The sequence below is a fragment of the Marmota marmota genome, unplaced genomic scaffold, assembly GCF_001458135.2.
Source record: "Marmota marmota marmota unplaced genomic scaffold, marMar, whole genome shotgun sequence".
In the NCBI taxonomy this organism is placed as follows: Eukaryota; Metazoa; Chordata; class Mammalia; order Rodentia; family Sciuridae; genus Marmota; species Marmota marmota.
The window spans coordinates 19,394,042-19,419,694 of NW_026000174.1; the positions used below are offsets into that span (position 1 = coordinate 19,394,042).

The window sequence follows — 25,653 nt, forward strand, 5'->3', positions numbered from 1 at the left end:
TGTGTTCTGGGCAAGGGTCTTCCCCTGCTCTTCTCAGCCCCATAGTAGATAGGCAAAAGACTGTCGTATTATCATAAATGCAGAAATGGTGATTTGGAGGTGTCTGAGAGTCCCAGGGATTTACCCTCTCTTGCTTTCCTCTCCTGAAGTTTCAAAACACGGGGCCCATGGGGAAGGTGGATACCCTGCCTACCTGTTTGTCCACCTTTTAGTTCAGAGCTGGTCCCGACATCCCATCCTTCACAGTCCCACCCCACAAGAACCCAGCAAAAACATCTTGGTGAAGACATTTATTTAATATGGGGGGTGGGGTATTGCTGTCTCTGTCAGTGTGTAAAGGGTGGTAGGGAGACAACCAGAGGGACTTCTGTCCTGGAGTAAGAGGCTGTTCTGGCCCCAGGCAGTGGGGCAGAGAGCAGACTGAGGGGTCAGGGGAGGTGTGTAAAGGGGATAAGGTGAAGCTCTGCACACATCCTTAGGACCACAGTCCAGGCCCACCCAGTCACCAAAGCAAGAACCGAATAAATAAAGTGCAACCATGGGGTTTGGGGAGGAAAGGGAAGGTATGGGCGCACCCACGCCCACAGCCCACATTCAGTGCTGCCAGATCTGGCCCACCTCCCAGCCAGACCCTCTTGTCCAATCACCCCTTTGTCCGTCCCTCCATGAGCCAGGCAGGGCCCCTGTTCAGCTACTGGAGGTAGCGATAAGCCTTAAAGCAGTGGTTGCCAGCATCAGCCACCACCACGTGGCCATCCGAGGTCAGTGCCAAGCCCTGTGGGCCATACAGTGGCTCTGCAGAAGTGTTGATATAGGACAGGAAGGAGCCAGAGCTGTCGAACACCTGGGGAAGGAGTGGAAAATGAAGGGAAAGGTAAGGTCAGACAGGTAAGAGGCTGCTTGGGGGAGGGGCACAAGGGCAAAGCAGGAAACTTCACTCTCATGCTATCCCTAGGCCTCACTCACCTGGATACGGCTGTTGCCCCAGTCTGCCACAATGATGTTCCCATTGGAATCCACAGCTACTCCTGTGGGAGCGTTGAACTGCCCGTTGCCCTCACCATGGGAGCCAAACTTGAAGAGGAACTCTCCATCGGCACTGTATACCTGGCGGGGGAAGGGGCTAGGGACTGAAGACCTGGCCTCAGGCACAGGGAGGGTCCGTGGAGAAGGATGGGGTGAAGCACTAGGGTTGAGGATCCCCAGATCTATAGTAGTAGCTCAGATCTTCTTCCCAGGTTTCAAATCCACATAGCCTACCACCTCTTGGATGGCTCAGCAGATGTCCACTAAACATATCAAATTAAGCAGCACATCTTCCCTGAGAAAGCAGCTGTCAGAGTTCTCAAACTCAATGACTGGTACCACCCAATGGCATGCGTCGCTCTCAACTCTATCATATTCTCTGCTTGACAGCCAAACAGTTCACACAACCCTTGACTCTATCTCAAATCCCTCTCAAATCTGTATTATACTTTATGTACATACTTTATCATGACCCAAGTTCTCATCTGGACCACTGTGAGACTAATCTTCCTGCCCCAGAGGAGATAGGCAAAAGACTATCCTATTTTCACAGATGCAGAAATGGGGATTTGAGAGCCACAGTGATCTTTCTGAGACACATAGGATTGCATCACTCTTCTGCCTGCAATCCTTCAAGGACACTCTAGAGCTACTGAGAAGAGAGTAAGCCCCTTAACAGGGCACATGGGCCTCACCCTCACCTTGGAGCAGTGCCCTCCTCAAATTCACTCTGAAATACATCTGGTTTCTTGAACACCCCTAAGGGTGTCCATTTCCCATTCCTGGCTCCTCCTTGCCCTCTGCCTCAAACACTCTCTTCTTTCTCTACCTCTGGTTAATTCTCATTTGTGCTTTAGGTCTTCCCCAAACAGTCTCCTCTGAATCAAATACTCATCCACAGTTCCCTGCACCTCCCTATTACAGAACCTATCGTATCATATTGTAATTTCCTAGTTACCATCTTCTCTTTCCTACCTGACAAACCAAGAAGATAGAGAATATGTTTGCTTTGTTCATTACTGTAACCCCAGCTTCTAGCATAGTGTGTAGGACAAAGTAGCCATGTCATAAATGCTTATTGGTTCAGTGAATTATTTCAAGAGGGAAAAAAGGAGATGAGAGAGAAAGGAGTCTTGTGGAAGAGGAAAGGACACTGGGACAGTAGTCATGGAGTGAGGGAAGACACTGACCTTCACCGAATGGTTATGGAAATCCGTTACTACAATCTCGTTCTTGTTGTTCACAGCCACAAAATGGGGCCCTGAAATAGAAAATGGTTGTTAGGGCATTAAGCTCAGGTACTGAGTGGGACAAGAAAGAGTATCTGGAATGACACAGTATCTAGGGCTGAGATAAACCGTCTCCGGGATGATGACATTAGGGTATGCTAAAGGGTCCAAGATAGAGGAGAATGGGTCTTTATAGAGTTAGGGTATCCAGAGGAGTTTTCTGGGACATATTGGGATAGATCTTACAGTTGTCCTCCCATACCTGCAAAGTGGCGGTCAGTAGCCCCACGGCCCCCAAAACGTCCAACCAGCTTGCCATTCGGTTGGAAGGTGAAGACACAGCAAGATTTGTTGTCAACCACAATGATATGTCCATTCCGGTCTACAGCCACTCCTTTGGGCCCCATGAGGCGGCCGGCTCCAATCTTGGTCTAGAGATAGGAGGTACCATAAGGGGCTTTATCCCGACTAATGGGGAAAGCATTCCAGGTCCTACATCAGACCAGAACCTTGGGCTGAGGTTGGACCAGAGAGCAACAAGAGGCAGGATTGGACCATTTCAGGCCCTGACCAGCAAGAGGCACGAGCATGGTCAGCTGAGTTGGACACCAAGGGTACCAAGTGCAGCAAGTGTGGGCCTCTCACCTTGAATTTGCCCTCAGGGGAGAAGATGCTGACCCAACGGTTGTCATAGTCTGCCACGATAATGTCTCCATTGGTGTCCACTGCCACACCTGTGGGGCGCTGCAGCTGCCCAGGTGAGCGCCCTCGGACCCCAAAACGGAACTTGAACTGGCCCTCATTGGAGAAAACCTAGAGCAGAGGAGCAAGGGAGGGAGCAGGGAGGAGGGGAAACACTGTAGGCACAGAGGGAAGAAAGCAGGATTCTGAGGGAGGAAACCCCCCATTTATTCAGTCATTCAACAAGCACTCACTGACACCATGCTAGGGATACAGAGGAATCAAATGTGAAAGCACACCTCAGGGAACATGCAGCAGAGGTGTGAAGGGGATTGTGAGATGAAAGGGGTTGGGAGGAACGGTGAGGAAAGACACCAAGAGAAGGGGATATTGGAGCTAATAGTCTAAAAAGGATGCCAAATGATGAACCAAAATCAGCCAAAAAAAAAAAAGTAATAGGAAATGGAGTGAACAGTGTGTGAAAGCACAGAGTTGAGTATGGGCACTGCTCAAGGACATGTCCTGTGTGGCTGGATTGAGGGGAACACTCTGGTGACCAAGAGGAGTTATGTTTTATCCTAGGTGTAACGAGGAGTCAATGAAAATATCTGGGTATGGAAGTGACAAGATCAAATTTATTTTTTAAGAAAGAGCACTCTGGTTACAGGGCTGGAAGCTAGTCAACCAGTCAGAGGCTGCTAAAGGAGTCTAAGTGAGAAATGATGAAGGCTTGGATCAAGGATATAGGCTGAAGGGAAGTAGATAGGAGGAAGACTCAACAGGACTTCATAGCAGACTGGAAAGGAGTAGGTGAAGCAGGAAAAAGTGTACAAAGATTACTCCATTCAGGCTGTAGGGCTGACAAGGTAACCCTCCTCCTAGATAGAATGAACCTTTCAACTTTTCCTCTTCTACCTCCTCCACCTCAGCTGCCCTGCATGCTTAGGTCTCTCCATCCTAGAAGCACCTCATTTAATCCTCCTTCCCTTTTAAACTAAGCCTTCCGGCTTCTCCTTCACAGCCAAAACATTATTCACTGCATAATTCTCCTATACTCTGCTTTGTTACAGGCTCTGGGGATACAAGATGAATTAACAGAGTCAGGAAGGAGTGGCCTTTAAGAACCCAAGTTCTGAACTTTGGCCTTGCTCTTTGATCCAGACCTGCTCCCTCCTTGATGGGCGGGGTTCCCCACTCAGCCCCACCCCCATGTCTTAGATCTCTGGGGCTGTTTTAACTGGTGCCATCAACAGACATCACCTCCTCCTGATGCAGACCTTCCAGCAAGCCTTTATCTGGCCAGCCAGCACAGCACATGGGTTCTGTACTGTTCCTCTGCATCAGGACATCACTTGACAGCATGAGAAGGGAAGTATCACAAGCTAAAGACCAGAAGTGAGGGGGACTAAAAGGTACCATCGGGTCAGTGCCTCCTATAGTCTACACAGCTCGGTAGACTGATGAGGCTTTGCAAGGCCATGTTCTTCCCATCCTATCTCATACCAGCTCTTACACTTGGAAAACTTCTACTCATCTTTGGATTCTTAGAATTTCCAGGTCATTTCTTCTGAGAACCTTTAATGACCAGCCCCTGCCCTCCACAAATCAATATATACATGTAAAGTTAGGTCTCCTTGATGCATGCTTTACGGTGCTCTTTATATTCAGCTGTCACTTTGTGATTAATTACCTGTTAAATATCTGCATCCCTTTCTAAGGATTTAAGGCCCACAAAGGAAAGGGACTGCCTCTGTTTTGCTTGCTGCTGAATTTTCAGCACAGATATGGCTTTCAGCATTGAAAGGACATTCACCAAACAAATGAAGTCCCCAGGTAAATCTTGGACCTAAACTGGATATCTCCACTCAGATGCTGTATAGCTACCACAAACTTAATGTGAGAAAGTGAACCCATCAACATATACCTGGGCCTGCTCCTGAATGACAACCATGCACCTAGTCCATCAAGTACTATCATCTTCTTTCTTTTTGGAACTGGAAATTGAAATCAGGGCAGTTTACCAATGAGTCACATTCCTAGTCCTTTTTATTTTTTGAGATATGGTCTCACTAAGTTGTTGAGGATCTCTCTAAGTTGCTAAGGATGGCCTCAAGCTTACAATCCTCCTGTCTCAGTCTCCTGAGCTACTGGGATTATAGGCATGTGCCACCTTGCCTGGCAAAGTCCTGCCATTTATTTATTTATTTATTTATTTATTTATTTATTAGTACTGGGAATTGAACCCGGGGTGCTTAACCACTTAGCCACATTCCCAGACATTTTTATTTTTTATTCTGAAACAGAGTCTCGTTAAGTTGCTGAGGGCCTTACTAGTTGCTTCGGCTGGCTTTGACCTTGTCATCCTCCTGCCTCAGCCTCCTGAGCTGTGGGAATTACAGGCATGTGCCACTGCACCCAGCTAGTCCTGCTATTCTTGATCCCTCCTTCTTCCTCAACATCTGATAACTCATCATATTTGCTTCCCTGATATGTTTAGAATCTGCTGGTGTCCTAGTTTGGTCCTTAATGTTTCTCCTATGCCCTAGGAGTAGTAAGTAGATCCCTGACTTTAGTAATCTAAGTGAAAGAAACAAAATAAAATAAAACCAGACAAAAATCAAAAGAACTAAAATGACAATAGAACAAACTAATGCTTCTAGCAAACTATGAAAACTGCTATAGCAAGATGCTAAGGGAGGTCAGAGAAGGAAACTGACCAACATTCTGACTGAAGGGAAAGAGGATTTTTCATGAAGAGCTGACAAAATGTTTGGATTAAGACAATGACATAATATACACAAATTAAATTCTTCCTTCAAAATCACAGAGCTTTTTCTGCTCTGTCAGTGTGGTTCCAGTGATGGGCTTTGCTTCACCCTATACCCCTGAAGAATCAAAAGAAAAAAAATTCACAAGGATCCCAAACCTTATGAACAAAGTGAGGTCTTGCACCCTATCTGGGATCCCAGTCCAAACTAGTTCTGAGGACCCTAGAGTAAGAGAAGCAAAATCTCATCTTTGGCATCTGAGATATGATATTGGGGCAGAGGTGGGAATAGAAATCAAAGGAAGGCTGCATCAGCTGTATCAGATGTTTGAGGCCTTCGCTCTCAATTCTTCACCCTTAAATAATGGACAGCCATATCTCCTCTCTATGGAATACAAAGCAACACCCATTTTTCTGTGTATGTGACCATGTGAGCACCATTTGTTTCACACCAGGAAAGAAGTGTCCCAAATCTCAACTTTTGTGCCATAAGGTGATACAAGGAATTGGAAGGTGGAAGGTCTACCCAAGTAAAGACTCAGCACCTGTCCTCCTACCACCTGCTCTCCAGCCCTACCTCACCATCCAGGGTTAGCCCAAATGCCTCCCTGTGCTGCAATGGGCTTCTCAGATCCTCTGCTCTTAGGAATAGGGTAGGAATAAAGGGAGCTGGTTAGGACTGAGAATCTGGCCACAGAAGCGTTCTTGGTACCTTTAGTCTGCTAAGTGGAAAGCAGGGGCCAGAGAGGAGCTGTCACTGAAATAAAAGACTTTAGCAGAGCTGGATCAGGAAATTTAAAAGTATAGCTATTATGAGGTAGGGATCTTCAGGAAAATTTTGCTACCCAATAACATATTTCTAATAACTGAAGCACGTGGTAGTTAGAAATAATTCCCTGTGGTATAAAATCAAAATTCCACAGCATCATCTCCAAACCACTTACAATCTGACCTCAGCTACCCCCAGTTCCTAATAGTAATCTACTTGCAGCCCTGTTGGTATCCTTCCAGTTCTCTGAACAGTCCCTTCTAGCACTTTCCTACGTCCTTGCCTTTGTTTACAGCCTTCACCTGGACAATGATATTTTTAACAACAGCTAATATTAGAAGGTTCACTAGGTGTCAGATACAGTACATTACATCACTTAATATTGCCAGCAACCGTGAAAGATGCTTTTCCTAACTTTATACATGAGTTAACTACAGCTCAAAGAGGTCACGTGACTTGTTAGTACGTGGCAGAGCTGGGATTCAAGCCCAGGTTTCTGGTTTCAAAGCCTGAGCTTTTAACTGTTTATTCCACTACTGACCCCTATACTGGGCTCTAGACATATTACAAGGAGTAGAGAAAAAAAGACATGTTTCCTGGTTTTAAAAAGCTCACAATGCATCAGCGACCATGTCCATTCAAGGTGGCAGATGCCTTAATCAACTGTGTGAGGTACTAAGTAGGCAGGAACAGGACCACCTGTAGGGTTGCACTACATCTTCTAGCCACTGGAAGGTATCTTCTTTGGTCAAGTTAGTCCCCCCCATTTAACTGTCTAGCTAACTAAATGATTTAAGAGACTCCAGGCAGGCAGTATTCCCCCTGGAGCCAGGCTGATATGTGGGAAGATAGCATGACAGGGCAAGCTACATTCTGACCACTAGGACAAAAGGGAGAAAGTAAGCCTGCCAGCTGGCAGCTCAAGAGGCAGAGGGGAAGGGTAATGACTAGATCATTGAGGTCTAGGATCTGATCTAACGTGAGCCATGGCCTGGGAGGCAGTGGCTGCAAGCACAGGAAACCCTGGTGTCTGACTGAAGGTACTGGTTGCTGTAGTGGCCTGTGGAGACAGGTGAATGGTACTATATGCAGGGTTTCATCTTTCAAGAGGTGACCTGTACCCTCCATTTTTTCAAAAGGTGGTAGTTTGAGAAACCCTTTTTGGTGAGAGGTAGAGGCACTTACTAGGGTACTTACCTGGATACACTGATTGTTGCTGTCTGCTACCACAATGCGACCACTGCTAGCTGCAGACACGCCTTGTAAATTAGTGAATTCACCCTTCTCTCTTCCACGACTGCCTGGGGGAGGGATGAGAGAGGAAAGGATATCATTTTGAACCTCCTCTCCTCCTTGCCCCGCCCCCTGCCTGAGCCCTCCCCCATCTGGCTCTACCCTCGGCCATCTGTACCAACACGGAAGACGAGCTCGTCCTCAATTGGGTTCTCCTTCCGTTTGCCACCTGTGCTGTACATAGAGCTGGGCCTACGCACCGCCTTCTGGCGCACATGGCTGCCTGGTCCACCAGGTGACTTGACACGGCGCTTCACATCGTCAGGGGAAGGTGGCAGGTCCCCAGGACGCAGGGCACGCACACGGAAGGGGCTGCCACGCACTGGCTGCCCGTAGAGCAGCACTGAGAGGAGCAGCTCGCCTTCGGTGCGTGCAGTGTACACTAGCTCATAAGTGCCGTTCTTGTGGTCCACCACTGGCACAGGAAGGCGCGTGCCATCCGGGCCTGTGATCTCTGCTCGCAGCTCAGCGCTGCCTGTGCGCACCAGCCGCCCATCTTTGTCTTTGGTAGTGACAGTGAGCGAGGCGGGTTGGCCCACTAGTGCCTGGCGCAGGCCCTCGCCTGTGGCCACTGTCTCGTGTGCAGTGGCACTGGTGGTGAGCAATGCGCCCAGATTAAGCACCGATCTTCGCAGCCCATCAACCTCAAGGACCAGTTCTAGCTGTGCATTCTCATGTGGCCGTTCCGGGAAGGCCTGAGCTGCCAGAGCTGCCAGCCTCTCTCGCATGTGCTTGCGCACCAGTAACACCTCCGGGGCAGAGCCCAGACGCAGTGCCTGCTCCGCAAAGCTGCAGCTACTGCCGATGTGCTCCTGACCCTGGCGCAGTGTGTCTAACTGGGTTTGCAACACCTGAGGAGGCGAGAGGGGAGGAATGGCTGTGCAGACTGGCACCAAGGGAAACTCTGCAACTACTGATGAACTTAAATAGTACCATGGCATGAAAGAAATACAAAGAGATGTATGTGGATAAGGGAGATGCTGACAGCATCTATAAGGCCATGTTAGGAGACAGAAAACAGAGGTTGGGTAAAGGGAAGGCTGCTGTGGAAGATGTGGAGGGGGAGGGCAATGGAGGCAAGTAGACATCTCACAATAGACAATGATTGGAAAGGGTAAGCAGACACACCTTCTGCTTGGCCCCACAAATAGTCTCCAAGTCGCTGACCAGAGCCTGCTTGCGCTGCTGTAGCGCTTGCTCCAGGTCCTCGAAGGCTGCACTGATCTGGGCCAGGGCTTCTGCCTTGCGCTCTTGCAACTGCTGGCTGATGCCCCCGACTAAGGCAATAGCTGTAGACAACTGGGGCAAGCTGGGGAATGGAAACATCTCATAAAACAGACCATCCCTTTTCCCTGAGGACTCTAATTGCTACCCTCTGGGAGATCCTTAATTGATAACTTCTTGAGACTTCTATTTCTGCCCTCCCAGACCCTTTCTCTCCCCTCCCCAGGACACCTACCCTGCCACTATTGAGATACTATCACCACAGCCTCATCAGCCTTGGGCCCCACCCAGTGCCTACCGGCCACGCACAGCCTCAAGCTGGCGCTGCAGGGCTGCCTTGTGCTGCTCCACCACGTCCCGCAGCAGCACCGTGCCATGCTCCCGATGCTCTCCTGCACGGCACTCTCCGCACATGGCTGTCTCACAGGCCTCACAGTAAAATTCCATCGTCTGGCGGTACAAGGACTCTGGTGAGGCAATAGCCAAACTCTACAACTCTTTTGCCCTCTCCCCTTCCCATATGCCCTCCATGCCCTTCACCTTCCAAGTGCACCCCCTACCTGGACACTCATCTAGAGAAACACCTCTCACCCACAGTCACTTGGCTCCCTGCCATTGCCTTTCCTCCTCCTCCCACCCCAAGTCCTGGCCTCACTGGGCCTCGCTTGGGCCCACCTTGCCTTCATGGTTGGGGCAGGAGAGAGGGCGGCCAGCCACAGCGCTGAGGGGGTGGGGGTCCTCGGGGTCGTGGGCCCCATCGGGTGCTTGCTGCATGGCCTCCATGAGGCTGCTGATGAAGAAGTTGTTCTGCAGTGCTGAGACACCCTGCTCGGGGAGGATGGACGTCTGCCGACACACCGGGCAGGACAGCGTCAGGCTCTGGGCAGGGATGTAGTTCTGGAGACATCTGGCCAGGAAGAAGGGGCAGTTAAAGGAAGGGGGTGGGGCAGCCTCTACTTCCTCCCCCCATAGGTGTGAACCCCCCTCCTTACAGGTGTGCCATAATTACACTTCATTTTGAAACCTCTGTGATTGACACACATATACTTCATCTGCCAGCAGGTATAAAAGGCCTCTCATGACTGAATTGAAATATATCCCTGGGTGCTCTCAGAATAGCAGACATAGCTGCATTCCCCACAGTATGCACAAACACAGTTTTACCTTTCACAGGTGTTTATAAAACCTCAAGAAAATGTACAACTAGCCTCCCCACCCTCCTTTAACTCATTAAACATTTACTGGCTTCCCACTCTTGCCTAATTTGAGCCAAGCTCTGGGGATAAAAAGCTAAAGCACAGTGCTTGCCCTTAAAATAGTTCTAGGCTTCAGAGAAAAACAAAATCACAGAAATACAGAATTTAAAGCATTTAATAGTGTAATGATTAAGGGCATGAGTCCTGGAGCTAGGCTGCCTGGGTTTAACTCTTAGGTCAATGACTGATTATATAGTGTGACCCCTGACAAGTTACTTAACTTTTATGAGCCAAGGACTCTTCCTTTGTAGAATGGAGACAGTGAAGACTTCACAGGGTCTGTCAGAGGAGTAAATGTAAAGGACTTGCTTACATTTAAAGAGGACTAAATGCCTGACTTACCAAAGTGCTACATAAGGTAGGCTACTAATATTACTTATCATTAATACAAGGAACATAGTAGATGTAGTCATGAGGAAATATATCTGGCTTAGGTGAGTGGAGAAGATGGCCCAGGAACGGCTATAGAGGAAGTAATGTAACCAAAATCTTCATGGGTAAATAATTATTAGCCAGAGCAGAGAAAGATACAAGAGGAGGAGGAAGGGTGGTCCAGATATAGAAGAAATCAAGAATCAGCACAGTCTATGGGGATCTAGAAGCAGTTTGAACTGACTGGAGACAAAGTTCAATCCAAGGAATGTTAAGAGAAGTCAAGGAACGTGATGTTAATTCCAGCAGCAAGAGGGAGCTACAAGAACATGGGATAGTCAGGTTTGCATTTTTTTAAACTCCTTGGCACCAACCTGCGTAAAGGGTAAATCTGAAGGGAAGGAGACATCTTCTAGTTATCATTTATTAATAAGTACATGTATATCAGGTGCTATACTTTTCACTTTATGTTATCAGGCTCAGAAAGGGCAAGTGGTCCAAGGTAACAAAACTAGTGAGCTCTGGAGTCTGGATTTAAATGCAAAGCAAAGAAAAGCATGTACTTAAGCAGTATACTCTTACAGTAGTCTAGGAAAGAGGTGAGGGAGACCTGGATTTAGGCAGTGGCAACACTGTTTGGGACTATGAGGTGGGAACAAATTTGAGAAGTATTTAAGTTTAACAAGTGAAAAGTGTTGATTGTAATGTGAAATGAGATGAATGTTGGCTGGATCCTGGGTTCTTAGCTTAGGTACCTGAGTGGATAGTAGTGATATTCAAGAGGATGAGAAACAGAGAGGAGTAACTTATAGGAAGTTTGGCATTTTCCAGTTTGGCTTAGTGAAACAGTGGAATATCCAGGTAGAGGGTACCAGTAGACAGTTGGAGAGAAGACAGGTTAGAAATAGAAATGGGGCTGCCATCAATATTTAGATAGCCTTTATATCCAAGGAACAGGATGAAATCAGTCAAGAAGGGATAAATAGTGATAGGAGAGAAGGACGGATCATTCAGCATATATGGAACAAGGACAGCAGAAAGGCCAGAGGTGCAACAGTGTTAGGGCAACAAGATGAGTCCAAACAGGAATGAATATTAACCAGGGTGGAATGCAGCTGAGGTATCCGATAGGGTGAGGACTGAAATGCCCACTGAACGTGACAAATGTGAGGGTACTTCTCTTCATGAGAGGAAAACAAAAAGAGTAAAGGAGTTGTGAGAGAAGAAAAGTTTGACTGATAAAAGTTGAAGAGTAAAGGGGAGGTCAGGCAATTGAATGGGAATGGGATTGAGGGACTGGATGGCACTGGAGGGGGGAAAGAGGACAGAGAGTTTTTCTGTGTTTGTGCTGGGAGTTTTGAGCATGTTTATAATTTAAGAAGGAGCCAGTAGAAAGGGAGAGATGGAAGGAATTAGCAAACCAACAGTACAAAGTCTTGGGGATGGAGGGAATGGCTTGGGTTGTCCTGAAAGGGAGGAGTGGACACCATCCTCTGATGGAAGAAAGAGGAAAAATAGAAGTGGATATAGAGGAGCACAGGGGCAAAGTCCCAGAGAGGATGCCTAACTTGCCTCAGGCAAGATCAGCAGCAGTAAGGGCACAAGAGAGGAAGGAGGGAGGAGTCAGAGACTGTGGTGGCTGGGATTAGTCACTGCCATGGGGGCAGGGGGTATATGATACTTACTAGAAACAGACCTCGGGACTGCAAGCAGCTGTATTTGAAGACTGAAAATTTGTGGAGGGAAGACCTGTATTACCCAAACTCTCCATATCCTTAACCTCTTCTCTTAATGTTCTCTATACCTTTTCCACTAATGAAATAAAATTTAACACATACTACGTTCCAGGCACAATTTTAAATGCTTTACAAATATTAGCTTATTTAATCGTGACCTACTTTTCCCTGAAGTCTTCTCAAGTAGAGGGTGGTTTTTGTCTCATGCTTCACATTCCGTAGGGCCAGAGGTAGGGTGGAACCCCCCTCTTCCCAACTGGAACATTCTATTTGTCTTCAGCTCTTTTGAAACTCATGCCTCTGTCTGTACCACCCCTCTTTGTCACTGTCTCCTCTGACCTAATAGTCGCTCCCCGCATTGCTGAAGTCTTTTTCCTGACTCACTCTCTTCTATTACATTCTGTCTCCCTCACATTCTGCCATCATTGTTGGTGCCTCTGATAGACACAAAATGACCTGTTATCATTGTGATTTCTTGATTCCTTAACCTCCTCACCCCAATGATCTTTTCTTCCATTTCACCCCAGCTGTCTATCCATGTTCCCACCACCAACCATATCTTATCAACGGCCACAGCGCCAACTCTGAAATCTCTTCTCCCAGCTCACTGATTCTAGCATTACTCCTGCAAAATACCTTCTAACTTACCAATTCCTCCTTCCTATCTGTTGCGTGTACCTGACTTCAATAACCATCAGTTTCCTAACTGGTTTCAATTCCACTCTTCTTTACTCCATTTTCCATACAACCAAAGTGAGCTTTAAAAAAATATTTTTTAAAATTAAGATAATTTATTAAAAAAACAATCTATCTCTATATTTATTTATTTAGCGGTGCTAGGGATTTAAAAAAAATTTTTAAAAATTTTTATTTTGAGTCAGGGTCTCAGTAAGTTGTCTAGGCAAGCCTTAATGATCCTCCAGCTTTAGCCCTCACAAGTTGATAGGATCACAGGCATGCACCACTACACCTGCCCCCCCCCCAAAAAAAAATCTCATTTATATCACATTACTTTGTGAAAGAAAAAAAAAAATAGAAAGGACCTCCATACTTTCCCTCTCTGCTTAGAATAAAATCCAAATACTCTCCTAAAACCTGCAAGGGCCCCCATGAATTGCCATGACTGATTTCACCTCCTCTCAGTTTCCTCCTTACTCAGTTATACATACTAGCTTCTTTTTTGGTCTCTGAATATGCCCTGATGACTTCTTCCTTAAGGTCTCTACCCAGATTTTCTGTTGCCTACAATAATCTACATGTCTACCTATTCTCATCCTCAGAACTCAGGTCAAATGTAACCTTCTCATAGCTATCCCTGGTAACCACACAGAATATCCTCCAGCTCATCACTTACAGTTTGTTTACTACAAAATACTTAGTAGAAGCTGCAAGTCTTTTGATTATTCACTTATTTACTATCCAATGACTACTAGAACGTAAGCTCTTTGAGAGCAGGGACCAAAGGATAAATGAGTGGGTTCTAGTGAAGAATGAAGGCTCTACAGTCAAATCTGGATTCAGATCTCAGCTATTTACATGCTGTGTAGCCTTGGCCATATTTCTTACTTAATGACCCCAAATCTTAGTTCCCTCCTCTCTAAAATGGGGGTAATAACGTATCTATTGTGAGGATTAAATAAATCAATACATGTAAATCACTTAGAAAGTCCCTGGCAAGCCAGGCACAGTGGCACATGCCTGTAATCCCAGCAGCTTGGGAGGCTGAGACAGGAGGATCACGAGTTCAAAGCTAGTCTCAGCAATGGTGAGGTGATAAGCAACTCAGTGAGACCCTGTCTCTAAATAAAATACAAAATAGAGCTGGGGATGTGGCTCAGTGGCCAAGTGCTCAATCCCCTGATACCAAAAAAAAAAAAAAAAAAAAAAAAAATCAGTGAAAGTCCCTGACAAACAGCAATCAATACATTGTAGCTATTGTTATTATCATTATTATAATTTCCTAGGCACCTATTTTCTTCAGGAGTACTCAGTGATCTGGGTACAGGAGAAAGTGCAGAGATGTCCAATTACAGCTCTGATCCAGCACTGAGCTGTCATGGATTTAGCAAATGCCCAAGTTATGAGGGAACTATGTAGGGGCTAGTCAGATGATCATCCATAGGATCTAGGATGGGCAGGAAAGAAAAGAAGGTCAGGGAAGAGTCAGTGACTGGGAGAAAAGTGAGCAGTTGAGGGGGCTAGACTTTTTTAGGGAGTCAAAGATAGCATAGTGGCAGTGGGGTAATAAAAGACACGAGTAGAATACTGAAGTTTATGACCACAAAATTGGTATTATTCCAGATCATGACCAGACTGAGACCACTGCTGGGAGAGAGTATCACTGAGATGGAGTAGAGAAGAAACAATGAAGAACTAAGAAGCATAAGTGGTTAATGAAGTCACCACGTTGATATAAGAACTTGTGAGTGGTAAGGCTGAGACCATTTCCTATTGATGAGGGGAAAGGCAGTGGAGCTAGAATTTCAAAAGAGCAGATCTGGAAGGGAAGCAATGTCTTGGGCAGAGCCAAGTTTCAGTGAAGATGGAACAGATGGAAGGTTTAGATGAAGGTGATGGTGAGAAGGACCCAGGGACCAGGACATCCAAGAAAAACTCAGGAGGAGTGAGGGCCAAAGAGAGAATATGGTCAAAATACAGATGTGATCATGCATAAAACCTTGCAAAGGCTTTCTGTGGCTTTCAAGGAAAGGCACACATTCTCTAACAGATATACCAAGCACACATGGTCTGGCCTCCAGTTCCTTCTCTAGCTTCGTCCCAGGCATCCTCAATCACACTTGCTCTGCTTCAGCAGAGCTGGAGAGAGTGGCTTCTTTCATGTCCTCTTTCCTGCCTAGAATGCTCTTCCAATTTCCTTTACCTAGTTAACTAACACCTGTTCATCCTCAGAATTGCACCTTAGGGAAGCTTCCCTGATTCTCTGGACTATAACAGATCCTATCTGCCAAGTTCTCATAGCTGACACTTTATCTGCAGCACTAATTAAGGGTGCAATATTACATTTATCCATAATCTGGCTATATAATTATTTGATTACTATTTCCTTCACTATTCTATGGTCTTTTGTTTTTAGGGGTTTGTTTTGTTTTGTTTGTGGTACTGGGGATGGAACGCTCTACATAGAGCTACATGCTCAGCTCTTTTTGTTTGTATTTTGAGAAGGGGTCTCATTAAGTTGCTCAGGCTGGCCTCAAACTCCAGATCCTCCTATCTTAGCCTCCTAAGTTGCTGGGATTACAGGTATGTGCCACCATGCCCATCTACTATAATTCAGGCTCCTAAAGAGAAAAGATCATATCTGTTTTTGCTCATCACCATATACTCAATGTCTGGGACAGGGTCTGATATGTACTAGTTGCTGAATAAATAAATATTCAATGAATGAATGATGATTAGAAGTCTAGAGGCTGGGAATAATTGCCTTTCAATCAATGCTTGAGTATGACAATGAGGATAGGCAGGAAAGGACAGACCTGGCTTCAATAATCCTCCTATTAGTCACAAAATCCACAGTGCCAGAGCCGATTGAGAAACTCAGCACTGTCTGATTTCTCTGTGATATTGAAAGCCGCCTTGGGATCTGGGAAGAAGCAAAACAAAAACATTTTCTGGGAAGGAACCCTGGCCTAGTATTAGCAGATTTTGGAACTCACAGGTTCTTATAACCAAACCCTTTTCTCCAGCAGGTTGGGGATCACCTGCTTCCCCTCCCATGAGTGAATGTTCCCCTCACCAGTATACAACCCCTCACCTCTCACAGAAGGTATGCAGGCAAGGCAGAACTTTGGGGCACCGGTACCGATCCAGGCAGATGCTGCACACAAGGAACTGCTTGTCCATTGGCTGCACTTCTGGGCCAGGGCTGTCCTCCCTCTTTGCCATGGTGACCACAGATGGCTCCTGCCACTTATAACAGCCTGTGTACAGAGAGATGGTCAGCAGCAGAGAGGCCAGCACTCCCTCTTTCCATCTGATCCCCACCATTCAAATCCCCTGCAGAGAAATTCACCCCTCTCTTCCCTGACAGAAACAGGACAGGGAAGTGACTAGGAGCAGGTAAAGTGGATGTGATGAATGACCCCTGAGCATGATGATCTGTTTCACGGCAGACTTGGGTTAACCTGGCTCAGTCTCTTGCTTACCATCTGTGTGACTTTGAACAAGCCTTCTTTAAGCCTCAGTTTCCTAATACGCAATTGAGCAAATAATAATTCCCTACCACAAATGGTTGTTTTCAGAATCTGAAATAGTACACATCAAGTGCATGGTACAGGGATGTCCATCTTCACTGACACACCCACTTTTCATCTCTTCTGCCTCTCCCAAACCCTCCTCCAAGAGCCTTCCAAACTGGGCATGGTGGCACATGCCTAGAATCCCAGCTACTCTGGAGGTTGAGGCAGCAGGATCACAAGTTTGAGGCCAGCCTGAGCAAATTAGTGAGGTCCTATCTTGAAATAAAAAACAAAAAGCACTGGGTGTGTAGCTCAGTGGTAGAGAGCTTACCTAACAGGAGAGGGGCCAAGTTTCATGCCCAGTACCACACAAAAAAAGGAGCAGGGCAATTAACAAAGTAACAAGTAAATACAAAATTATACAATTTAACAAAGTAACAAGTAAATATAAAATTACACAAGGTGTCACATCAGTATTGGGGGAGAACTATAAAAACCAAGAGGATATGATGAAAAAGAACACTTCTGACTGGAGATCAAGGAAGGGCTCTCCAAGCAGTGAACCTAAGCAAATCTGAAGATGAGAGAAAATTGGTAGGGATGAGGGTGGGAAACAAGGAATTAGGGAGAAAATCATTCTAGATTGAAGAAAAAGCATACGAAGATTCTCAGGCAGAAAGCTCATTGAGAACTGAATGAACCATGTCGTTAAGAGGTGGATTTGAGAAATAGATTTGAGATGAGATTATAAAGGATTTATAGGCCAGGTTAAGAATATGATTTTATCCTAAAGCGGGGAAGGAGGTGATATAATTTACAAGTAAATAAAAATAAATTAGAAAGTTACTCTGGGCCGGATGTAGTGGCTCATGTCTGTAAGCCCAGGAGCTCAAGAGGCTGAGGCAAAAGGATTTCCTTCAAAGCCAACCTCAGCAAAAGTGAGGTGCTAAGCAGCTCAGTGAGACCTTGTCTCTAAATAAAATACAAAATAGGGTTTTGGGGATGTGGCTCAGTGGTCAAGTGCCCCTGAATTCAATTCTGTATTACCACCCCATTCCACCCCCCCCCCAAAGAAAGTTATTCTGGTAACTATTAGAATTGAAAAGAGAAAGAAGCAAGGGTGGAATCAGGGAGACCAATTAGGAAGCTACCCCAGTCTTCAGGTAAAATGATGTTGGATATTAGCAGAGCTACAGGCAGAAAGGTGGACTGATAAGAGAAACAGTCATGGAGTAGAATCAAAAGGATATCGTGATGAATTGGACATACAAAGGAAAAAGGAATGTCAATAATGACTTCCAGATTTCTCACTTGAGCAAATGGTGGGCCTTTAACAGACAGCAGAAGCTAAGAAGAAGTTGTCTGGGGCATTTTGTTCCAGGAATGCTGTTTAAGGTGTCTCTGTGATGTTCAGATACAGTTGTCAAGTAAGGAACAGAACATAGGAGTTCAAAAGAGAAGTCTGGGCTGGTTATCGATTTGGAATCATTGGCATATCGATGGCACTTAAAGCAATGAGAATGGCTGTCTTGGGATATAGAGTGGAGTAAGAAAAGGGCTGCACCCAAAGATGCAGAGCTAGCAAAGGCAAGTAAGGTGGAATGGAAGGAGACTCAAGAGAGTGTAGAATCAAAGAGATCTGGGGAGACAGCTTCAAGAAAAAGATGGGGTTGCTGGGCATAGTGATGCATGTCTGCAATCCTAGCTACTAAGAAAGCAGAGGCAGGAGGACCACAAGTTCAAGGTCAGCCTGGCCAACTTAGCAAGACCTTATCTCAAAATAAAAAGTGAAAAGGGCTGGAAAGGGTTAGGTATGTGGTAGAGCACCCCTGAGTTGAATTCCCAATTCTGTTAAAAAAAAGAAAAGAAAAAAAAAACAAAAACAGTGTGGGAGGGGAGATAGGTCTGGCATAAGATAAGGACTGAGAAGTGTTTACCAGATTTGGTTGTGGAGGGAGTGGTAAGGGCAGAAGCCAGGACAGAGTGATTGAAGAATGCATGGGAGGTGAAGTTAACATACATAGCAGATGTAGACAATTCATGACAGAAATCTGGCCATGAAGGAAGGCAGAAAACTAGCCACACTATTTCAAAACAGGTTGTGACTAGGACCAGGTCACCAATGCTTTCCCCATTTAGATGTATCATGGGTCTCTCTAAAGACAGAGAATGAATGAACGAATGAATGCATGCAAGGGGCCAGTTCAGAGCCCTCTTCAAGTGTGGGAGGGAGAGGAGAAGGGCTGATCTGTACATGCCTTATGTTTGTGTGAGAGTGGGCATGGGCAGGTTTATAAGGTCATGTCAGAGAAAATCCTCTCCTGACATGGGCACTGGGTTCCTGAGTTTCTCTCCAGATGTGACAGATTCAGAATCTGGAGACTTAATATAGCAAAGGGGAAGGCAGAGTGAGGGGTGGCAGAATGAAAGGGGAGCTGCTGGAAGCTAACTGAAGCTCTAGTCTAGAGAAAGGAGGAAGAGTAGGAGTGGTCTGCAGAGCCCTGCTGGGGCAGCTGAATGTCAGACTCCACCTCTCTCCAAGCCCCAGGGGCTCTCCTAGGCTGTCACTCAGGGGCGGGGACTGGGCTATAGCCAAGACCAATAGCTCCTCCCTCCCTTCCCCTTCCTGCTTCAGTTCCCCACCCAGACTTACTGATGAGGCCATACCCCAGTCTGAATCTAAGATTCTCTTCCTTTCCTGGGCTTCTAGACCTACCTTTCCCATCCCACTGTACTCTAGAGATCAGCCCCCCAACAGGCAGTGGTTCAAGTGGGCAATTTATCATAACAGACACTTAAGAGGGTCTTAGACTCAGAGCTGGATTTTACCCTCCTTCCTTGAGCTGCTGCTTTCTGCCACCCCTACATCCTTAATCCCACCCATCCTTTATGGCTCAGTTCTAAAGGCATCTCATTCCCTTATTCAGCATTCACTCAATACCTCTGCTGGGGATACAAAGATAAATTGTCACAACTCAGCTTCATGGATTCCACAATCTAATAAACAGATCACTGCAATGTGAGGATCACATGGGCAAACAGATTGTTCTAGGAACTCACAAAAAAATTACCTAACTCAGATCCGGAGCAGGGGTGGGTCCAGAGATTGCAGGTCAAGGGAGTTTGAAAGAAAGTGACATTCTAGCTGAGAACTACAAGATGAGTAAGTTACAGAGAACATGGTGCCTTCTGCTTCAGGAGGCTGCATCAGTCACAAGAGAAGGCTAAGAAATGAGAGGCAGAGGTAAGTAGGATCTACATCACACAATGCTTCCTTGGCCCTATTAAGGAGTTTAGACTTTATCCTTCCCTGCTGAGGTATTTAGTTTTTATCCAAAGAACAAAGGAAAAGTTTGGTGGTAGCTGGGGGAAAGGAAGTTTAAGCATAGAGGTCATCAAAGTATATTTTTTACTGCTATGGGGGAAATAGCTTAGAGGGTCAAGAGTGGAAAGTTAAGACTGCCTTGATTAGGGTAACAGGAGAGAGACAGTTGAAATGGATTTCATAAGGAAGAATCCACTGAACTTAGTAATTTGTTGGTTGGTTTTTTGTTGTTATTGCTATTGTTGCTATACTGAGGATTAAACCCAGGGATGCTTTACCACTGAACTATATCCCCCAGCCCTTTTTATTTTGAGACAATGTCTCACTAAGTTGCCCAAGCTGGCTTTGAACTTGTAACCCTCCTGTCTCAGCCTACCAAGCAGCTGGAATTACAGATGTGCACCACCAGGCCTGGAAACTGGTTAGTTTTATATGAAAATCTAGGGGGAAAAAAGGAATTTTAATGATTCCTAGTTTTCTAGCTTGGAAACTGGAAGAAGATTAATTTGCACGAGAGGGTGATGAGTTCAGTGTTTAATACAATGAATCCAAGGAATGCCAATATTTAATACAGGCCCAGGAAGCAAAGCCTGCAAAGAAGATTGAGAAGGTATAGCCACAGGAGAAGGAAAAGCAGAAAAGACAAATGTGAAGGCCAAAAGAGAAAACAGCTTCATAAACAAGGGAGTGATCTTCATTGTGAAATACCACAGCGAGGGCCCATGATTTTAAGTCCAAAAGAAGCAGACATTAACCTCAAAGAGTGTAGTTTCTGGGAGCTGGACAAGAGGAAGTCAGATCAAGGGAGTAAAGCAAGAACTTGATTTTGAACAAATGAAGACATCTAGTGCTGTCTCTACTAGATACTTGATATCTACAAAAAATGTTTGTAGGCTCTTCAGTTTCTCCAAATTCCCAAACAGCATCTAATTTTCCCTACTACTTCTTCCTACAATCTCATAAGATTCCCAGTTATACATGACTTACACAGTGATGGGTGGAGGTACCCAAGGCACTGTTGAAAAGTGCATTTAAGAGGTCAGCTAGGCTCTCTTGCTAAAAATGACTCACTCCCACTTACTAGCCTCCATGTGTATTTGATCATTTGAGACCTCAGCAAAACAACAAATGACTACAGGATATAGCTTTGGTGCTTTCTCTGGAACAAAAGAAACCTTGGATGAAGTAAAGTCCTCAAATCCAGGGAACCCTTTCAATAAAGACTGGTAGATAAGGAAAGAGACGAAATTCACAGTAGCAATCTCAGCACTACTGTCTTAGTAGTGGAATGAATCCTCCAATCAAACTTCTCTGGGCCAGGCCCTTTGAGTGGGGATTGGAGGCATAAAACTGAATCAAATGTGCTTCCTATCTTTCACAAGTGTTCAGACTACTGTGGGAAATAGACATAAATCAACTACAATATGATAAGTACTGTGACACTGACATTTCCAAACTTCTATGGCAGAAAGAATTTAACTTGGTAGAGAATATAAAAGGTTTCCAGAGGAAGGGATATTTGGGCTGGGTCTTGAGGGACAAGTAGGAGATTGATAGGTACATTGGAAAACCAGTGAGTAAAGAAAGAGAAACAAAAAATTAACAAACACAGACTAGTTGGGCAAGAGAGCAAGACTTAACTGCATCTTGGACATCTCTACCAGGAAAATGCACAGGGCTATTCCAATTCATTTTCCTCTGACATACTCTGCTTGCTGTGTTTCTCATTTCCATAGAAGGCACCAACATTCGCCCAACCACATCAGCTAGAACCCTGGTAATCTCTATTCTGACTTTTCTTTGACCTTTCAGATACAAGCTATGACTATATCCTTGATGCTGCCTCTAAAATGTATCTAGATTTAAAAAGTCAGGAGACCTAGGATTTAGCCCTCACTGTCACTCCACTAATACAAGATAAGTTCTTCCCCATCCACTTACTTGTAAATTGGGAGGGAGGTGGTCTTTTTGTTTTCAAAATCTGAGAATCCTAAGGCTCTGTTTCAAGCCAAAGGTCTCTACAAATTTTAATACATGTCCATGATAAAATCTCGGTTTATACTACCTTGATTATTTGATTTTTTAGTTTCCCCCATAAGGTTAGGTGTGTTAAAGGATGACCCTCCTTACAAAATAAATGTTTGCTGAGTTTCAGTCACCCATGACATTCCTTCTCAGCACCTTCACCAGCCATACAGCTTTTCTGTTTTTCTGAAGGCAAGCTATGCTATCTCAACTATGATCCCCTTTCCTCAAGATCTTTTCTCAGCAAGAATGCCATTGTCCCCTAGGTGGCTGAAGCAGTACCTGGCACATAGAAGATATTCAATATATGTTGATGACAGAAGAGCCATGTTTAAATCTCTGCAGTTCCCTTTCAACAGAAAGGCAAAAACCTAAGGCAATAACAAGATTGTGAATGAAGTTCTAGGAGAGAGAGCTCCACTTAACATAAGAAAGATTTCCCACAGCAAAGGGTAGTAAGTGCTCTGTCACTGGAGGTATGCAAGCCAAGATAGGCAGGGCACCTGTCTGGCCTGCAGTTCTGATTCCAATTCTGCAGCAAACCAGAGCCCTGATTACAGGATGAATGGGCACTTGTGAGATGGACAGACTGGCACGGAGAGACCTGTGAAGAAGACCTCTGTACCTGCCCTAACATCCCAGATGTATTTCCCTGGTGGGGCCAATCCTGGATTTCTGCAGTGCACGTCAGACCCCCACATCAGAAACATGCTCAGGGCCTGCCTTTAGTCTGACTGATCTCCCTGGGGTGCAGCCTGCCCTTCCAACCTGCAACCATCTGTCCCTGCAGGTTTGCAGTCCAGTATTTTAAGCCAAGTCCAGTAAGGAGGAGGTCAGAACCAGGGAGGGGCCAAGGGTCCTCCAGACGGAGCCCATACTGCAAAGGAGCCAGCAGGGTCTTTTCCTACAAGAAACAGGCTCCTTGCGAAGCTTCTTGTCCAGCAAGCAGTGCCAGAGGAGAAAAGGATGTCCTCCATCCTGGCTAGTGGGCCTCTGAGTGCCCAAGGAGGATGGAGGTGGGGGAGATGAGGGGTGGAGGTGCCTGCACCATGGAGAAAGGAAACCTTCGGACAAGCTGAACCGTAAGATTCCAGAGTCCCACTCAGCAACCCCACCCACCCTCAACCACCCTCGGCCGCAGCATTCGCCACCCTCCACCAACACACACAAGCTCCCAAACCCCTCGCTCCTAAAAGGCACCATCACCCATCCACCCGCGCTAACCCGCCTCGCCCGCACCCCCCTTCGCCCCGCAAACATGGACCTCACGTGAGCAGTCACAGCCCGAAGAATCCCCCCGCTGCTCTCTTGGTCATGGACACGCCTCACGTGGACGGAGACAGGAACAGCTTTTGAAAAGCATCTGCGCCCCCACCCACAGACGCTCGGACGGACACACGGTCGCTCAGACCCTGACCCACACCCAGGCACATCGGGATAGCCAACGCACCCTTGGGGCCCCCAGTCGCACTCACGGTGTTGGAGCAGGATGAGAGGGCAAGGCCCGGACTGAGGCCACTCGGAGGGGCCCGCGGCGCTGCCCCCGCTGCCAGCGCCCGTCCGCCCGGCCCTGCCCGCGGCGCCGCCCCACGTCCCGCGCCTCCGCCTGTCCCCGCGCCGGCGCCGCCGCCGGACCAGCCGCACAGGCCGGAGGGAGGGGCTGGGGCGGGGCTGCAGACCGGCCGGGGGAGGGGGCGACTCCAGTCCCGAAGACCCACCCACGCCCCTCCCGACGCCACGGAGGCCCCGCCCACACCCTGCCCGTCCGCCCCCAACCCGCCCGCACCGCCTCCCTAACGCCCCTGCGGCTCTAGCCAGCTCTGCCTTCAGAGGTGCGGCTGGGGAGCCGGCAAGCCGGATCTTGGATCTCATATCCCGGATCTCCGCCACCTGCCTCCCGCTCCCGAAGGCTCTGGGAAGGGCGGTGTGGTCAATCTCAGGTACTGGGATGAGGCTCCTTCAGGAAAAAGCTGCTGGATTAGCAGGGATTTCGAACTCTGGGAACCCGCCCTGGCTGTCTCCTGGATTTCTTGGAGGTTGGGGGGTGCCTATGAATTTGCTAGTTTGGTTTCTGCTGAGAGCAGGGATCTTCTGTACCTCTGCACGAACTCTGGGCGGAGAAAGGCAATACTCAAAGCCCTGGGAAAAGGGATTCACAGTATAGATAGGTGAGACTAGTTGCCTCAGGAGCCCCCTCGTAAGGAAATTATGGTTCAGACCATCCAGCGACTCCCTTCCTCACACCAAAGACCCAGAATTGTTCTCACAGTCATTGCATTATAGAAAAGCAGCCCAGATGGGAAATAATAAAAAATTAAAACAGGGATTTAGTGCTTATTATGTACTAGACACAGAACTAATCACTTTACATACATTACCTCATTTAATACTCATAACCGTAATAGATAGCTTCTTTTATTTGGCCCGGTTTACAACCGAAGGAACAGGACTGTGGCTCCCCAAGGCATTAACTCTAATCACTCAGAAACTGGTGGAACAAGGATTTGGGCACTACGGCGAGTCATTTGAAATTCAGTGCCCTTATACTGAAAGAACCTCAGTAGCCCCCAAAATGCCCACTGCCTCAATAATCAAGCTCCAGTCAGATAACTTTAGACCAACCAAACCCCAGGAAGTCTGCCTGGGAACTGCAGTATCCATGACAATTAGGCTCCTGTGAAGCCCAGCACTATAAGAATCTGCTGACTGGGTTGTCCCCTTTCTCCAACCCTCCATAGCGGGGGAATGTTGAAAATTCTGGAGCTTTCTTTGGCCAAGGGGCAATAGAAGTAGTGACACCTAGACCCCAACTAAACTAGTGCTGTTGGGAAGCTTTCTTGTGACTTAAGGCTCAAATTTGGGCTCAACACCTGAGTGCAGCAAGGACCATGGAAACTGCCTCAGTCTTTCAAGTTTTGAGTTCCAGCAACCAGCACAGGAGTGCTCCAGTTCTTGTGAAGAGCCTAAGGGGTTGTTCATGTTTGGAGTTCGGGAATAGGGTCCCCAGCAATCCAAGATGAAGAAATTGAAGACTGTACCACACTATTTTAGGCCCCCCTTGGACTATTTTCTCAACCCTAAACGTCCCCCAAATTGTCAAACCTCTACTTAGGTTTCACAGATCCCTTTCTCCATGCCCTCTTCCACTTTTCATTCCGGAATTAGAACCCTACTCAGCCTTCATATATATTGGCCTCTCTGCCTGTCATCTAGTCAACTCTTCAGGTCTTAGCTTTTCAAGTGGACTTGCCTATCTCTGCCCCAGTCTAAGTTAGATGCCCCTTCACTCCCAAGCAAGCCCTGTATTTCTGTATCCTAGTACTTCTCATTCTTTTGCAGTTGCCTAGTTACTTGTCTCTATTCTTCATTAGGCTGTAAGCACTGTGAGTAGGGACCATGTTTTATTCACTGGTATTTCCCCAGGGCCTAATGCAATGCCTGGCAAATAAAAGCACTCAGTAAATGTTTGCTTTGTTATTGAATGCATCCTGTAGATCAGCAAGCCCAAACTCCTCTGGACCCTATGTTCCAGAGGAGCATAGCTGTTTTGGTGCTGACCTGAAGGGCAAAATAAAGCTGTGGCTCCAGTTGGGGCTGAGGGAGATCAGAATCTTCAGACTGTTTCTGAAACCTGTGACTTTACTTTCTGGCCATAACTCTTTTGGATTCATAGGACGTAGGTATATGATTAGACTGAACATTTCTCCACCCAGCCCACCCTCCTACAGTCCCCCACCACCACCACCACAAATTG

At 46.6% G+C, this 25,653-nt stretch overlaps 1 protein-coding gene across 5 annotated transcripts; it reads right to left on the reverse strand.

The window, feature by feature from the left end:
- Window positions 1-275: 275 nt before the first annotated feature.
- Trim3 (tripartite motif containing 3) lies at window positions 276-23,541 on the reverse strand. 5 transcript variants are annotated; one of them, XM_015477565.2, is made up of 12 exons: window positions 23,375-23,541; window positions 16,126-16,291; window positions 9,665-9,896; window positions 9,288-9,439; window positions 8,894-9,074; window positions 7,884-8,616; window positions 7,670-7,773; window positions 2,901-3,068; window positions 2,518-2,686; window positions 2,217-2,287; window positions 967-1,107; window positions 276-844 (listed from the first exon to the last, which is right to left on the reverse strand). In XM_015477565.2, exons 2-12 carry the CDS (start codon window positions 16,254-16,256, stop codon window positions 692-694), a joined length of 2,235 nt encoding a protein of 744 aa, XP_015333051.1. In that variant the 5' UTR covers window positions 16,257-16,291; window positions 23,375-23,541; the 3' UTR covers window positions 276-691. The 5 variants fall into 5 exon arrangements, with proteins under 5 accessions (XP_015333051.1, XP_048644211.1, XP_048644212.1 ...); XM_048788254.1 differs by having other exon boundaries at window positions 23,350-23,540; XM_048788255.1 differs by lacking the exon at window positions 23,375-23,541 and adding an exon at window positions 23,164-23,182.
- Window positions 23,542-25,653: the final 2,112 nt, after the last annotated feature.